General features: G+C 36.7%; 2 protein-coding genes and 1 long non-coding RNA gene across 3 annotated transcripts; all 3 read left to right on the plus strand.

Moving 5' to 3' along the window:
* The first annotated feature begins 2117 nt into the window (after positions 1-2117).
* Positions 2118-4627, plus strand: LOC147510741 (putative indole-3-pyruvate monooxygenase YUCCA4). Its single transcript, XM_086602590.1, has 4 exons — positions 2118-2954; positions 3071-3319; positions 3467-3589; positions 4146-4627. Exons 1-4 carry the CDS (start codon positions 2322-2324, stop codon positions 4365-4367), a joined length of 1227 nt encoding a protein of 408 aa, XP_086458716.1. The 5' UTR covers positions 2118-2321; the 3' UTR covers positions 4368-4627.
* Positions 4628-5453: 826 nt separating this feature from the next.
* Positions 5454-6730, plus strand: LOC147510742 (uncharacterized). The gene is made up of 2 exons (XR_015216867.1): positions 5454-5600; positions 6179-6730. It is a non-coding gene; the product is annotated as an uncharacterized LOC147510742 (long non-coding RNA).
* A 3054-nt stretch (positions 6731-9784) lies between these two features.
* LOC147510743 (uncharacterized) lies at positions 9785-10261 on the plus strand. The gene has a single exon (XM_086598231.1). It carries the CDS (start codon positions 9785-9787, stop codon positions 10259-10261), a length of 477 nt encoding a protein of 158 aa, XP_086454357.1.
* The last annotated feature ends 7434 nt before the right edge of the window (positions 10262-17695 follow it).

A 17695-nucleotide genomic window follows, 5' to 3' on the forward strand; every position in this document is an offset into this window, starting at 1 on the left:
CTTTTGCCAAAGCCATTAAAAATTTTGGCGGCAAGACAAAAAATAGTACAAATGAATTTAGATTTACTTTAGTGTTTAAGATAACATATTAAAGAGAGAAGAATATACATACCTTCTTTATTTTATTTGACGGAGTTCCATGCATGTATGGTTTTGGAGGTTAAAGTTTTGAGAACGTAAATCTTAAGAAAACACTTTTACCTTTCTTACGCTTTTATCTTATATAGTTTAATGGAATCAAAACTCTTAAAAGGATGTAAATTGACTATTATGCCCATGCATGTTTGGAAAAACATCTCAACGCCGTTAGATCTCAGCAAAACTACTTTCTTTTGGACCGCTTGATATAACAACATAAAAAACCAAACCGTTTTATTATATAGATAGATGTTTTACATATATAAATTTGTATTTGCATATGCTGGATTTGTCCTAAAACTGAAATTATTGATCATAGCTCAGTCCATTTTTGTCTTAAAACCGAAATTCCTGTTCACCGGAATCACCGCGGTCCTGTAGCTGAATTCCTATTCAATTTATGTGTTTGGACTTAAATTTGTGATTCAATTTGCTTCTTTGCACCTGTGCAGAGTGTTGAAAGCAGCCCAAGATCATTGTTTTCTGCAAAACATTGATTATTAGGATTATGAGAGTAAATTCATTTGTGATCGTAGTAAATTAAAAGAGACTGAAAAATAAGATGGAAATAAATGGTCAAATGGAGGAAGTGTGTTATGTGACCATGGAACATTTGATCCATGTAGGACAATAAACAAAGAGAATTTCAAATATAAGAATCATTGTTGCAAATTTAAATAAGTCTTTGCAAAGTCCGCTCCAGCTACTAAGAGATGATTCCCTTTTACGGCCTAGTTATATATAGGGAACTCATAATTTGAAAGGGAAAATAACCCCTAATTTAGTTATTTCGGTGGGAAAATACCGTGTCAAGTTTGTCCAATTTCAGATGTGTTAGAAATAGTAACTAGGAAAAACTGTCTATGGGAGTTCAATTTGTTACAATAGGAAGTTTATAGGTCCACCTTACGCGGAGTGAGAATGTGTATCTTATTTTAATTAGTGCTAATACTTCACATTCACATTCACGTTCACATTCACATTCAAGAATCAATTAAGAGAATAAGAACATTCTCTCTTTTCTACTTTAAGTTTAGACCTGGTAACAATATCTCAAATGTTATGCTTATACAAAAACGAGTCGAATATAAGCCAGCATGTGCGCGCGTATTATAAGTCTATAACATAAACTTTTTGAGGCCAGTTTCTATACACATCATTATTATGCTCATGCATGCTCTCCAGTGATTCAAGTCTGAAGTCTCAAGTCTCAAGTTGAATCCACGGCACGCATGTGGCAATTGTGACACAAAGGCCGGTCCACTTTCTGTCTAGATGTTAGCTTCAATTCCTTGATCAGTTTTAGAGTTACATATTGTTATCAAAAGGCCGGTTAGATAATATTCGATCTGCTAACCCAAAATGCCAAAACTAATAAATTCCTAAAACTAATTTAGGATCTGTACGTACAATGTTCATTTTTTATTACGCGTAGGACCAGTCAGGCTTATGTTTTCTGAAATCTGGAGCCTCCAAGATGCCAGCTAGTGAATACTGATACGGAGTCTTTACATACTACATGGCTTGCATGTTAGTTTGGGACTAAGAAAGCAATGATGCTATTTTGGTCTGTAATGGCGTAGAGAATGTATGATGTATGGAGTTTGTTTCCCATTATCCAACACCAACCATATACTTATTTGGCATCCTACATTCCTACGTGGCATCTGCACTTTTCTAGAGAAATTGACGATTTTTTTTCAGTCTTGAATATCTCATGGGTGAGGTGGTTAGGACATTTTTCAATATTCGTGATAATAAATTTCACAGTCCACACAACACTCTTCAACATAAATGTATTTAAACCAGCTGCCTCTTCTCCCATGTCTACATCCCTCCACTCTGCACAAGCTGAGAGAAATAACCTTGAGAAAGAGAACCGAATCCTTTCCTTAACCTTCACGCCTCAATAAACCCACTCTGTCTTCCCTCTGTTTTATAAACTATTTATAATCTCAAACAGTAAGTTTCACTCTTCTACTCATCCTTCTCTAAACGTTTTCTGACACCCTTTTCATCCTTTTAACATACCACTCCTTTAAAACCCACTCTCTCCCTTTCTTACCCAATAGCTTTTAGCAAGAAAAAAGTTGAAAAACAGGGCAAGTGTGCAGAAACAGAAGTTTCAGGTGTGGGAAAACAGAGTTTCTACAAGAAAGAAGTGATATTTCTTAGCTTTTGAGATGAATTCCTGTAAAGAAGAAGAACAACAGCTGAAATGTGCTTGGGTTAATGGACCAATTATTGTTGGTGCAGGTCCATCGGGTTTAGCTGTAGCTGCTTGTCTTGCTGATAATGGAGTTCCATCTATAGTACTTGAGAAAAGCAACTGCATAGCTTCTCTATGGCAGTACAAAACATATGATAGATTAAATCTCCATCTTCCTAAACAGTTTTGTGAGCTACCTTTAATGGGGTTTCCTAAAACTTTCCCCAAGTATCCTTCAAAGCATCAGTTCATCTCATACATGGAGTTGTATGCAAATAAATTCTCCATCGAACCAAGGTTTAGTCAGTCAGTTGAGACTGCAGTGTTTGATTCTGATTGTGAATTATGGAGGGTTCAAACTAAAGACACAGAATACATGTCAAGATGGCTTATCGTTGCTACTGGAGAGAATGCAGAACCTGTAATTCCTGTTATTTCAGGTATTGAAAAGTTTCATGGGCCAGTGATTCATACTAGTGTGTATAAATCTGGTGCTGATTTTATAAACCAAAAGGTTTTGGTTGTTGGGTGTGGTAATTCTGGCATGGAAGTTAGCTTAGATCTTTGCTCTCACAATGCCAGCCCCCATATGGTTGTTAGAAATACTGTAAGTTACACTTGACCCCTCATTTTCTTATTAATTTTTTGAACATTGTTCATGTAGCATTAAAACTAGTTTTGTTTTAATTTTTCACTCATAGTTTGTAATTTTATTGATTTTAGGTACATGTTCTTCCCAGAGAAATGTTTGGGTTCTCAACATTTGGTTTTGCTATGGAACTTCTCAAGTGGCTCCCATTGAGAATAGTAGACAAAGTTCTATTACGAATGGCACACTTGAACTTGGGAAACACCGAACAATTAGGCCTACGAAGGCCAAAAACAGGTCCAATGGAGCTAAAAAACGTGACCGGAAGGACCCCTGTGCTCGATGTCGGAGCATTATCACAAATCAAATCTGGAAATATTAAGGTAAGCAAAAGAAACACCAACAGACATGCAAACCGTTATTCAAAAAGGTTGCTTTTGTATATAAAGTGTCACGTTTTATGTTATGAGTTAAATATCTTTTGATGATCTAATGAGTGCTTTGGGTGTGTGTTTGTTTGTACGGAACAGGTGATGGAGGGTGTGAAAGAGATGACAAGAAGAGGAGCCAGATTCGTTGATGGACAAGAAAAGGAGTTTGATTCAATAATCTTAGCCACTGGATACAAGAGTAACGTTCCTTCTTGGCTCAAGGTTAGCGTGAGGAACCTGCTTTTTTGTTCTCTTTTTTATCTTATTATCAATCTTCAATCACTTTCATACTTAGCACATATATGCAAGATTACAAACTCAAATATGAGTTGTTTGTAACTTTGTTTTGATGTGTGGTTCTGTCCTAAATACTGATTTTTTGTAAGGGTTTTATGATTAGTTACTATCATTTGAAATGTTGGGTCTTGTGAAGAGATACTATTTTATTTTTAGAAATCTTAGATCACACCGTACAAAGGGTTTATTCTCACTTATGGATTACTAAACAACAAAATGAGTACTTTGGATCTGTTTCTTGAGTTTGTCCTGAAATATGAAACTTTTCTCTAGGGTGCTATGATTTGTTACTATCATGAATATGTATATTTTCTTTAAAGGATTTTCTGGGTATTTAAAATGTTGTAGTCGCATGAACTTACGAAAGTGTTCCTTTTGTCTTATGTTACTTTAGATGGAAATATTGCGTTTAAGTGAGGTCATATATTGAATTACGAATTTACAATAGTCTAAATGTGAATTTAAATTTTGTACATTGCAGTGTTGTGATTTTTTCAATGAAGAAGGCATGCCAAAGACACCCTTTCCTAACGGCTGGAAAGGAGACAAGGGCCTATACAGCGTGGGATTTACAAGAAAAGGGCTCTTGGGAACGGCTTCGGACGCCGTTAAAATTGCCAATGACATTTGCAAGCAGTGGACAGTTAAAGGCCCGAAGAATTGCTGTAATGCCCATATTATATTACGCAGAGAAACACAATAAAATTGATGAAGTAGAAGAAAACTCCCTATAAAATGAACCACCATAGTTTTAGCTCTGTTTTAGGGAGGTTTGACCTGGTCAAGAAAAGTCAATGGTGTTAAAGCAGGTGTGGAGATGCTCCTGTGTTTATTCATGTAAATAGCCCAATTTTGCATGGGGTGCTCTTCAAACTGCTATGTTATAATGTGTGTTTGTTCCTTAGTTTTGTATTTGTATAAAGATGATTTCCGGAAGTAGAAAGTGATGCCTCTGTTTGCTAATTTCACACATGTTCCCGACTTTTTGGAGTTACAAATTATTGGTAGCTTTGCAATATTCTGCTTGTACTGTACCATTGCGATGAAGCAGTAGGTGAGTGTGTTTATGAGTTGGTAGTGGTACATTGTGTGCTGCATTGTAGACTGCATGTAGAGTGTAGATTAGTGTAAGCGTTCTGGTTGTACTGCTTTCATCATTTCTGAACCTGGGCTGTTTGCACGCTTCATGGCTGTAAATGATCTGATCGGGTCCATTTTTCGAATTATTCCCTCTTGATTACTTGGATCAATCTGTGGAATTAAGAAAAGTCAAAACTTTCTAATGGATCCTGCAGGTTTTCGTGCTCTCATGGTGATACTGTGATAGCAGCTTTCTCTTTAATAATACATCATCAAATGTGCTCCACGCAGTGTTGATGATTCCGAACGGAATGTCGGAATTCTATCTGACATTTCGGTTTTCTAAAAAAACAATATAAAGTTGAAATATTGATTATTTCAAAATTTATTGAAATCAAAATTATAACATATGTCGAAATATTGTCAATTTCAGTTTTTCAAATTTTTAAAATTCTGAAAATTTCAAAATCTCGAACTATGGCTCCAACACCTTGATAACTATCAAGGTTATCAAGGTGTCCATGGTACCCGTTTGACCATAACCAGAAAAAAAAAGCATGCCCATATTTCAGTTTTTATCACTAATCAAATCATTGATTAGGACAAGTTATACATATTAATCACTAATAAAACTGTTTTTTTGTTTTTAATCATTCAAAAGTACGAGTCCATATTGACTTACTTTTTTATTTTCTTTTTGTTCCAACCACACCCTTCTTTGCTTTCTTTTTGAATTAGAAACAGAAGAAACCATCGAGAGAAGCAAGGGCGAAAAGGAAGCGCAAGATCGATCGGTTTGGATTGAAGATTGAAGTTTAATCTAGAGATTCTTCAAAGCATTTCATTCGATTGGAAGGTTTTTCTCAATTTTATTCTTCAAACTTGTAATCTACGCTTCATTTTTTTCGATTTGATTTTTGTATTGATTCATTTTTTTTTTGTTGAATTGGAAGGTTTGTTCATTGTTCCTTTGTTAACTATCTTATTATTTTTAGCTTAGTTTCCTTAGAACATTGAGTTTTTCTTTTAATATCATTTGAAGTTCAATATGTTTGAGATCGAGAATCGTGAAGATATGCACTGATGGTTATGCATACCTTGTTAAATACGATTAGAAGCTTATTTTAGTGTCTTTTTTTGTTTGATCTAAACATATGTCGCTCATTTGTAGTTACTTTAATATATTTAAATTTCTTTGTGGTTTTAAGTTTTTGAGTATGCACAAACAACTGTGCATACCACATTTTTTATTCTAAGGTTTTGTTATGTGAATCTGTTGCTTTTTATTGTTTGAGTTGAGTTGTATTTTTTATTTTGAATCTGTTTCTAATGATTGTAGGTTAACTAATTTTGAATATAATGTATATGTTTATGATTTTTCCGATCGTTCTAGTTTGTGATGTTTCAATGGTTTGTGGTTGTTTGGTTTTGCAGTGCTATGGACTTAAGCATACTGAGTGATTTTTGTTATAAAGGCGGTTCGTTGCCCATTCATAACTTGTTTATTTGGATGATATGAATCGTGAAATGAGTGATGAGTGGTCTAATTTGGTTTTGAATTATTTTAATAATTTGTCCTTTTTACGCGATGGCAAGGACAACATGATTGAGACCAATACAGGGATACATTATTTGGCATGCTATTTTAATGTGAAGAAGGAGTTAATTGTGGAAGTACGGTTGAAGTTGCTTGTAGTGTGCATGCTCTTGGTTGTAGTAGCTATAGCTATGCTCCGGGTGAATCTAGCTAGTAGCTCAAACTCATTGGTGGTTGGTGGTTGTGAGAATGGAGAGCATAAACAAATGCTTGGGGTGTTAACTTTGGGTGAATCTAGTAACTCAAATGAATGAGGGGAGAAAGTAGTAAGGCGGTTTGAAGTTATGAATTATGTTTTTCTTCATTTCTATGTTAGAAAACACATTATTTGTCATAACTTTTCATCCAATATTATGTCAGAATTGAATGAAAATTTCTTTTTGTTGGTAGATTTTATTTCTTTTGATGTATCTCGATCAACTCAGTGCACATTCTAATTTACATGTGTCAAGGTACTGAAAGGTATACATAGTTGTCAGTACATACTTTATGCATATTCCTTCATATACTAATTTAATGCCTGGTGTGCATACTATTTTTTCTTGAACATTTTTTTGTTCAAATATTTTATCATTCATGAGATGAATAATTGTCTTTGTTGGTAAAATTTTATTGTTTAGACAAATTATAAGATGAATAGTTAAAGTAACTAGTAACTTGGGGTATGCACAGATGTCAACACATACCCAATGAGGTATACACAAACATCTGTGCAAGCTAAAAAACATCTAGTGACTCATGGTATGCACAAACGTCAATGCATACTCCATGATAAACTCACTTCCATATTTCGTTTAGTGTAAGAAGTATTAGAAAACAATCGCACAAACAGTGCTCCAAATTAGACTAATAGTTTCAACTATATGCATTCTTTTATTCCTCCTGCATTTCTTATTCTTCATCATTCTTAAAAGGTTGTGTCTAATCCTGAATGTCTTTTGCATTTTCACTAGTGCGTCTACCATCATCGTCATCTTATATATGTTAGTTCCAACAACATCTCCTTGTCTTTAAATTAGATGAAACAATTAGTCTTTGTTGGTAGTAATGCAGTGTTTAGACAAATTATTAGATGTATAGTTACATTACAACACAAACTTTATGCATACATTATAAGTTTCCATTACTTTTTTTTCTCCATACCATAGCTTTTGTGAGCAAAGCTCCACTTGTATACTTGCTAACAACAAAGACATCAATTTACAGGGTATGCCCAGTTGTACGTCAATGCACACATGAGAGGGGTATGCACAAACATCAGTGAATACTATACCCAACTTTGTGTATATTAGTTTCTAACACTTGGTATGCACAAACAACATAGCTCCACACAAATAAATGCAAAGTATGAACAAACAATTCATTATGACACATCTAATTATCAAACACAACAACTACTCACAAATTTTATGCAAAGCGTAAAACTCAAATTCTCATAAACAAAACAACTACAAAAATTCCATTTGCATGGTATGTATGCACAATTGTTAGTGCGTACTATGGATTTTTGTGTGAAAACTACAGTAACACACATCTATACAAAGTGTTATGAATAGTTAATCTGCATCACTTTCTTCATGTTGATCGAATTCAATTTCTCCATTTTCATCTTGTTCTTTTTTTTTTTTTTTTTTTCACCATTATCTTCGACTTCGATTTCTCATAAACCAATTGTTGTCTTGATTTTAAATTTGAAATTTGTTGTGAAGAACGTCATTCAAATTGAGATTTGTGAAAATATTTGGATTTTTTTAGGGCTAAGAAAATTAGAGATTGCAGTTTTGAGAGTTTTTGAAGTGAAGGAGTTTTGGGGGTTTGTAATTAGTTATTACTTATGAAGGATATAGTTGTATTTCTGTGGGAGTTATGGGTATTTTAGTCCTTTTAAGTATGAAGTCAACAAATGTTCTTGAGAGTGTTTTTGAAATGTTGGTGGTTTTTTGGACTTATTATTTCGGAATAAAGTCCTTACTGGTTATTCCAAAAAAAAAAAAAAAAAAAAAAAAAATCGGAGTTTTTAGGAACTATATAGAAATGGATACTGAAAAAACTGAACTATATATTTAGAATTGGAACCAAGTGGTTATTTTAAATAAAAGAGCCGGAACCAAATCATTTAGAATTGGAACCGAATGTCATCATACTCTTGGCATAAAAAATTTGAAGTAATGTATATATCAAAACTTAAGACGTTCATTTATATTTCACAAACTTTTATTTATTATTGTAATATGTAGTTTTATTGGTATTTAATGTTATAAATAATTAAAAAATGTAACTAACAACCTTAAAGATATGATTTTACTTTTTTTTTTTTTTTGGGGGTGATGATATAATTACTTATATCAATCTTTAAAAAGTGAGTCATTGTTTTTTACCCATTTTCATACTAAAACCAATAACAATGTGTGTAAGAGTGAGTCTCTTAAGTAGAGCAGGGAGTTGGACTTGACCCGAACACGAATATGTCGGATTCGGATACATTTCTCTAACCGTATTTAAATTCGGGTTGGATACGGATACGGATAATTCGGGTTCGAATTCGGATAAATGTTTTGGGTAATTTTTCATATTTTAGTGTTACCCGATCGGGTTTGGGCTTCAGATTTGGATTCGGATTCGGGTGAAATATTTGCCAAAAATTCCAATTCGGGTTCGGATACTATGAACAAATTTAGATTCGGATATTGGCATATCCGACCTGAATTTGACCCGTTTCTTGCCCTACTCTTAATAACCGAAATGAAGAACCAAAGCCGGTAGGTACATGTTAGGAACCGGTGGTTAAGGGTGCGGTTCTACAATTTCAAGAAACGTCCAAAATCGGAACTGCAACATTAAATGGTTATTGGTTCTTATAACATTACAACATTAGGAACCAGACTATTGACATCCCTAATAGCTGATATAAATAAGGGTTAAGTAATGCAGTTGATTAGCAAGTGACACTCACAATTTGCTTTATTTTATTAATGGAGAATGCGGAGATAATTCAATCATGAGTCCTTAAAAGGAATCTCTTATTGATGATTGCATTGAAATACACATGGGAATCAATTATGTGAAAATTAACGTCATTTAAATTGGTAGCAACTTCTCTCTGATCTACCCATACCTAATACCACAGTCCACCCGGATTAATACTAGCTCTACTGCGGTTGAAAGTAGTTTTCTCCCCCCTCAATCTCTCAACTTCAAAATTCAAAATTTAATTATATCTGATCTTCCCTATCTAACTTCTCAATTCTGGGGTTGCTTTCTTAACAATTGTTTTAAAAGTCTTCTTCTCATTATATTGTTGGTTTAGCTGCTAAGGTATTCTGTCTAGTGAGATATCATCTGTAGGGAAGAGTCAGGATAGTCAAAGATTGAACAACTTCAAGTGGAAATGCAAAATCTTTTCTGCTCTAAGGAAAAGTGTGTGGTTGATATTGGATGCAAGAATGGAAAGTTTAGACGGGCATACCACTTTGCTTGGTAAGCTGTACGGGGGTAAATCCATATCTCTACAAGATCTAGCGGATGAGCTGCATAGGTGTTGGCAAACGAGAGGTAGTACAAAGATAGAGTCTATCTCAAAAGGTTTATATAAGATGGTTTTCGAGAATACAGATGAATATGAGCATGTCAGGAAAAATGGACCTTGGATGATACAAGGTTTTATCATATCTGTTAAAAAGTGGAAATACATCAAGTTTTTAGACGAAGAACATAAGTTTGACATGGTAGATTTTTGGGTTCAGATATATGGGCTTTTGAGTAATCGGATTAATGATGAGAATGTTAAGAAGGTGGGTTTAAGTCTGGGTAAAGTAAATGCTGTTGACCTCTTGTGCTTATCAGAGTTTAAAAAACCGGTGGCAAGGGTTAAAGTAAGGATGGACATTAAGTTGTCAAAAATGGGGATCAGGTGTTGGTGAATGTGAGCGAAATAACTTAAGTTGCATAACTGATCCCGTGCTCTATTTTTTTACCGCTTTTAGTTAAAAAAATTTGGTACAAAATTCTTATCTTCTCAATCCTCAAACAACCTTCCTTTTCAGGTAAAATCCTCCATTGATTGATAGTGGGAGTTCTGAAAAGTTTGGTACTTTCTTCTTGGTTCTTTTCCTTTCGGGTAAAATCCTTCTTTGAATACAGAGAGAGTTCTGAAAGGAAAAAGATGGACCTATATGAGTTAGAAAACCCCAGCAACACTTACAATGAAGCACAAACTATTTCCTCTCAAGTGAATAACTCGGTGAGCACTGTTGCTACACCAACGCATTCTGAGACGAACCTCCCTCTTGGTCTTGGAGTGGGTAGACATCAAGTCTCATTTCCAACTCGTAGTGTAGGGGAGTCTTCGAGACAAGGAGAGTGCAGAAATGGCAGTTCCAATCAAAAGGAATCATATGTGGATATGGCGAGAGGAAGAATGAAGCAAACAGTGGATATCTTCTCTGCCGATCCCAACTCATAAAGGAGACAAACTAGCCATCCAAATTCCAGGCGCTATAGTAGATAAAGGAATTGAAGCGTGCAAGTATGCTTTAATCTCCAGACTGGATGCTAAATCCTTGAACTTTGACACCATCAAATCGGTAGTCAACACTGAGTGGGGACTTTCTGCTCCGTTCAAGCTTTCTCTATTGGGGAAAGGTTATGTGCTGTTTCGATTCTCCAATGAGGAAGACTATAACAGGATATACTTTGGTAGACCGTGGTACTTGCAAGGCCACCTTGTAAGATTCACTAAGTGGATTCCTAACTTTAATACTGAAACTCATAAACAAACCACTGCTTTTGTATGGGTTAAGTTTCCAGGATTGCCGTTAGAATATTGGGAAGTTGAAATTCTGATGAGTCTGGGAAGAGGACTTGGGTGTCCAATCCGAGTTGACATGAATTCGTTAGAAAGAACGAATGGATATTACGCAAGTGTGCTGGTGGATATAGATTTGGCTCAAGATCTTCCGGACCAAATACATGTTGAAGTGCCTGGAAGAGGAATTGAATTTTGGCAAAACATCAAGTTTGGCCCAATTCTGAAGTTTTGCAAACACTGCAAGTATGTTGGACACCTAGTGGCTGAGTGTAGGAATGCTGCAAAAGAAAAGGAACCAGTGGTCACAATTAAATGAAGATAGTGTTCCTCAGGAAAATGATAAAGGACAAGAGCCAATAGAGCAAGAGACACAAATGGAAGGAGTTAGACTATCTAAGAGTAAAAAAAGAAGGATGAAGCGAAGGAACAGAAACTAGGAATGGAGACCAAAGCCTCTGCAAACGATAGTAAGAAATGATGCATGCAGGGGACAACCTCAAGAAGCTGGGAATCAGAATGCACAAGTAGGCTCAGCTGACCCTTGCGCTGATGTCCAGGAGGCACCAGACCTTTGTACTAATGTACATGAAGCACCCGACCCTTGTGCGAATGTAGATGAGAATGTCCATAATCCAAATTAGGCCCAGCTGAATCGATCTACAATAATGCATCTTGTGCAATAGGAAACCCGAAGGGTAGAGAGTGCACAAGCTGTTGTCATACATGAAGCAGATCAACCTGAACCTCTTTACTCGATTATGGAAGCAGAAGAGTGAGATATGTTTAATATAGAAGCAGGAAGATACTTCTTGTTGGAGGAGGATAATGAGAGAGAGGAGTCTGATACTTCTGAAGAGGAGACATTACATTTCCATGATCGTGTCCAAATACCTGATGTTGGGATAAATGAACTTTCTACACCAATAGTGAGGAGCCAAACCGGTGTCATGACGTGGTCAGGTAAACAGTGTGGAGGGAGGTCTAATGCTAACAAACAGAAATATTCTGCAGCAAAGAATAATAGTGGAAAGAAGAGTAGGGGCAAATCTAAAGGCTCCAAAAATAAGAATCATAGATGAATACATCCATGTGCTTTTGGAATGTGAGAGGGGCGAACGAAGTTGAGAAAGCTAGAGAAATAAACAAGGTTAGAATAGAGAAGAAGCTCAGTTTATTTTGTTTTCTTGAAACCAAAGTCAGACAACATAAGTATGATTTCATCCGAAATACTTGTTGTCCACAATGGGAGAATACTAACAACTACAGCAAAGATCCTTCTGGGCGCATCTGGGTTTGCTGGAATCCTTTCATTTTGGAAATCAGTAAATTGGCAGAATCGGATCAATATATCCATTGCAAAGGGAGATTCAAACCTTCTGACGAAGAGTTTCTGTTAACAGTAGTGTATGCGCGAAACAACAAGAATCTTCGATTGAAGTTATGGAGAGATTTACTTTCCATTCACAGCACTGTGAACCTACCATGGTGTACAGCTGGGGATTTTAACAATATAATCAAAGCTGAAGAGAGATTGGGAGGGAGTCCCATGCACCCAAGAGAAGCAGAGACATTTGCAGATTGTCTGCAGAAAACTGGATTAATAGATTTGAGATTCAACGACTTCTTCTATACCTGGAACAATAAAATGAAGGGGCAAGGCTGGATCATGACCAAGATAGATAGATGCCTTGTAAATAGCCTATGGAATGCCTAGTATGCTAACTCGAAGGTGGAATTTCTTCCTCATGGTGTCTCCGATCATTTGCCTATCTTATTTTTCTGGAAGGATTTTGAGAGTAAGGCACCACCTTTTAGATTCAAGAACTTCTGGCTAGACCAGCCTCAGTTTCATACCATTCTTCAAGATGTTTGGAAACTGGAGATTTTCTCTAATCCGATGTATGTTCTAATGCAAAAGTTAAAGATTCTGAAGGAGAGAATAAAGTCGTGGGCTAGGAACAACTTCTCAAACGTACATGGGAGAGTGCAACAAGCCAGAGAGGAGCTATATGATATACAAAGGCAGCTGCAAGCTAAACCTACAGACCCTTTCTTGGGACAAAGGGAGCAGGAAGCATTACAGAGATATAGTGATCTGGCAAGAATTGAAGTGTCTGAAATCAAAAGTAAGCAAGATGGTGAGTGGATGCTAGAAGGTGACAAGTGTACGACATTCTTTTTCAAAACCCTGGAAGAAAAGAAGACTAGAACAAGGATATGGACTCTCCAGAACAGCCAAGGGAATACTATCACAGGACAAGCAGAAGTAAACAGAGCTATCATTGACTACTACTCGGATATTCTGGGATCTAAGGCAGGTGAATTATGCAGAGAGGATTTTTTTTGCTAATCTCCAAGTAAGAAACACTATCTCAGAACACATGAAACCTTTGCTTGAAGCTGACATTTCTGCTGAGGAAGTCAAAACTGCCCTATTTGAGATGAAAGAGAACGCAGCTCCAGGGCCAGATGGTTTCACTCCCATCTTCTTCAAGAAATGCTGGGATCTAGTTGGTCATAATTTCACTTCTGCTATACTTAATGCTTTTAAATTTTGCAAATTTCCTAGAGGTCTTAATGCTACATTTTTATGCCTTATTCCAAAAATCAACAATCCCACAAAGGTGGAGGAATTTAGACCTATAGCTTTATGTAACACCATCTACAAATGTATATCTAAGATTATTGCAAATAGAATTAAGTTAGTGATTGATGATTTAGTACAGACAAATCAATCAGCTTTCATTCCTAGCAGATCTATTCAAGATAACATCCTGGTATCTCATAAGCTTCTTTGTGGATACGACAGGAAGCATGGCACCCCTAGATGTATAATCAAGCTGGACATAAAGAAGGCATATGACATGGTCAGTTGGGAGTCTATCAAGACAATGATCAGGACCTATGGATTTCCGAATAAAATGTACCAGTGGATTGATATCTGAATCTCCTCTCCTTTGTATTTTGTTATGATCAATGGTGCACCGAAAGGATATTTCTATGGAGGACGTGGTGTCCGACAAGGAGACCCCTTGTCTCCATATCTCTTTGTTCTTGTAATAGAGATACTCAATTGTGTGCTCAAGCAAAAACTCTGTGATAGATCTATCCTTTACCACTCCAAGTGCAAGAAGGTGAAGTTATCTCATCTCGCCTTTGCGGATGATGTTCTTATATTCTGCAAAGGGGAAGTGGCATCTATACAAGCGATTAAGGAAGGTCTCAATTCTTTTGGGAGTGCAACTGGATTGCATATTAACAACCACAAAACATCTCTATTAGTTGGGGGACTCAATGACCAAGATGCTTTTGCTCTGGCCACTATTTTAAATGTAGAGTTGGTCAAACCTCCGGTGAGATATCTTGGACTTCCTCTCATCTCGGCTCGATTGGGAATTAAGGAATGTCAACCTTTGGTAGAAAAGGTCACTCACAAGATCACAAACTGGAAAGCACGAGTGCTCTCTCATGCAGGTAGACTTCAAGTAATCAACTCAGTGCTTCTTTCCTTCCACACATACTGGGCAAGAACTTTCATTCTGCCCAAAACAGTGCTCGAACAAGTAGAAAGCATTTGTGCCCAATTCCTATGGATTGACACAACTTCGAGGAAGGGGCTGCACCAAGCAAGTTGGAGTACTGTATGCCAACCAAAGGAGGCAGGAGGTTTAGGAATCATGAATGTTCACAGATGGAACCTTGGCGCCTATTGTGGGCTGATATATAAGTTGGTGACTAGAGAAGCTACCATCTGGGTTGACTGGACGTGGAAGCATCATATCAAGTCTAATTATTTCTGGAGTATGAAGGTACCGAATGACTGTTCCTGGACGTGGAGAAGTATCCTGAATACTAGAAGCATGGCTAAAAAGTTTATCAAATACTCCATTGCTAATGGAGACGACACACTCCTGTGGCATGACATCTGGTGCTCAAGATCTCCACTGATTGAGGACGCAGAAGCAAGATCAGCTTGGGACTTTCCAATGAATTCAAAAGTTAATGTCATCATTTCGAATGGTGAATGGAATGATGAAGTACTCCTGATGCTATCACAATCTTTGAAAGAGAGTATTCGAGCAGTGGAGATTAACCGACACCTCTCCAGAGACCAAATTGTTTGGACTGCACCAGAGTGGAAATTTTACGTCCCACAGTGCATATGAGGCCCTGACATATGCAAAGGAAAGGAAGAAATGGCATCACCTGGTTTGGGGTAAATGGGTTATACCAAGACATTCCTTCACGACATGGCAACTGTTCTCACAGAGCATACTGACGCAAGACAGGTTAGTGCAAAGAAAAATCCTCCTTTCCTCTGCGTGTTGCTTATGCAACAACAGTCAAGAATTTTCTAGACACCTATTTTTCGAGTGCCAATTCTCTAAGGAAATCATCACAAGACTCAAGCACATGCTCGACATAGTCACAGATAATCGATCAGTGAATAGAGAATGGTCGTCAATTCTTCGGATTTGCAAAGAGTCAGATGTCAGAGATATATATAGAGTTTTCTTCTGTGTAGCAGTCGATTATATTTGGAAGGAGAGAAATGCTCGGAGATTCCAGAATACTAGCAAGACCGCAAAAAGTGTTTTTGAGAAGATGGTTAGAGATACTAAAAACTATTTGCAAGTTCTCAGACAAGAGGTAAAGGATACGGTCAAAGCCAGAAATCTGTTTCATAGACTTCACATTGTCACAAGGTATAAAATTCCAAAGAAAACTTGCGTTGTTTGGAATCCACCAAAAGGAGAAAGAGTAAAAGTTAAAGCCGACGGTGTTGTGAGCAGTAGTGGTGCTGGCTATGGTGGGGGTAATATGAGACAAGGATGGACAAGTGCTTGCTGGCTTCAGTGGGAGTGGAGGTATGGCTTCGGTTCTATTCCAGGAGCTTAAGGCGATAGACATATGCTTATACAGATGTATAACGGAGAAGTACAAGGATGTGGAGCTGGAATTGGACTCATTGAGAGCGGTGAATGTAATCAACAAAGTGGAAAAACCTCTGTGGTACTGCCTGGATATACTTAAAGCTATTGATATAAAGAGGAGCAGATTCAATTTCATCTCCTTCTCCCACGCATTTAGAGAAGTGAACCGAGCTGCAGACTACCTAGTGTCCCTTCATGATGTAACTGATTTTGTATTGCAATTTGTTCCCCCATTAGATCAGAGATTACAATGTATTGTAAATGATGATGCGTGTGGATAAATTTTGTACGAAATGGTGATAAGTGCTCAAAAAGTGCAATTTAACCCTCGATTATGCCTCTTGTTTAGCCATCTTAGTGGACTAATAATGTTTATAAGTTGTGTTTTAAGATTATACAGGTGAAAAAAAAAGTTTTGTGGAATATTAGAGAAAATGGGGTAAAACGGAGTAATTCGGAGCAATAAGGAACACATGGGAAGCCCGTGGACAATCATGGAGAAGGCCAAGGAATTGGAGCTATTAAAGATGCGACTTGGACCTATTTTAAAGCCTATTTGGAAGCCCAAGGCCAAAGGATTCGTTGCTTGGACCAAATCCCACAAAAGAGGATAGAATGATAGAGCAGAAGAGACAAAATAGGCTTACACGCCCTGGGACGATGGATCGGCGTCGACGCGATTGATCGGTGTCGAGACGATGAATATGCGTCCCGGGCGTATAAATCGATTAACTTGTAGCCAATTTCTTCTCAGTTTTGGAGACGAAGTTGGACTCTGAAAGAAGTCTATTTGTATTAGGAAACAAATGATGGTTTAGAATGCTTCTAGAGCTCATTGTAACCTCTATAAATAGAGGACCGAAGTGCCTCATATAATTGGCCAATTCACCTATATTCTTGTCTCTAGAACTTGAGGCAGAGAGAGATTAATAATAAAAGACCAGTTTTAACTAGCTGAGTCTTAATAAATTAGTCTTTCTAGTCTTATGTTCTTCGACTATTCTTCTTCTCGTTTTTCGTGTTCTTCCTTCTTTATGGAAGGCTAATATTCTCCTTCAAGGGAGAAGATGAAGCCGGTGCTTAGGGTTTGTTGATTCTTTTGGTTCATGGTGTTCTTCAATTAGGTTAGTTCTTTATGTTTTTAGTTATTAGTTCCATTGCCCAGACCAGGGGATGGAAGTATAGATTAAGGTTTTTATTTATTGCAATCGAATATCATGCTAGTTTAGGGTTTTATTTATTGCAATTGAATATTTGCTAATGACATGCTTTTATTTATTGTAATTGAATATAATGCTAGAATAGGGTTTTATTTATTATAATTGAATATTATGCTATTATTCTCTACTTTTCTTCTAGTTGTGTAGTGTTTTAGAGTAAGGGAAGTATTCCTTATGTTTGCCTTAGATGGTGATTCATTGAATAGCTACCCAAACTCACATAAAAGGAAAAAAGATACTAGTAACATAAACATTGGAACAACCTTAAGTATAGTTATTCGTTAACGATGTTTCGTCCAAGAGGGCATCGGCACTTGCTCGATTGCCTAATTGTAGTCTACTTGTGAGAACAACCATGAAGCAGAAGTTATAGATCAAAAGTATTGGTGGATT

Source organism: Coptis chinensis, chromosome 3, assembly GCF_015680905.1.
Source record: "Coptis chinensis isolate HL-2020 chromosome 3, ASM1568090v1, whole genome shotgun sequence".
Classification (NCBI taxonomy): domain Eukaryota; kingdom Viridiplantae; phylum Streptophyta; class Magnoliopsida; order Ranunculales; family Ranunculaceae; genus Coptis; species Coptis chinensis.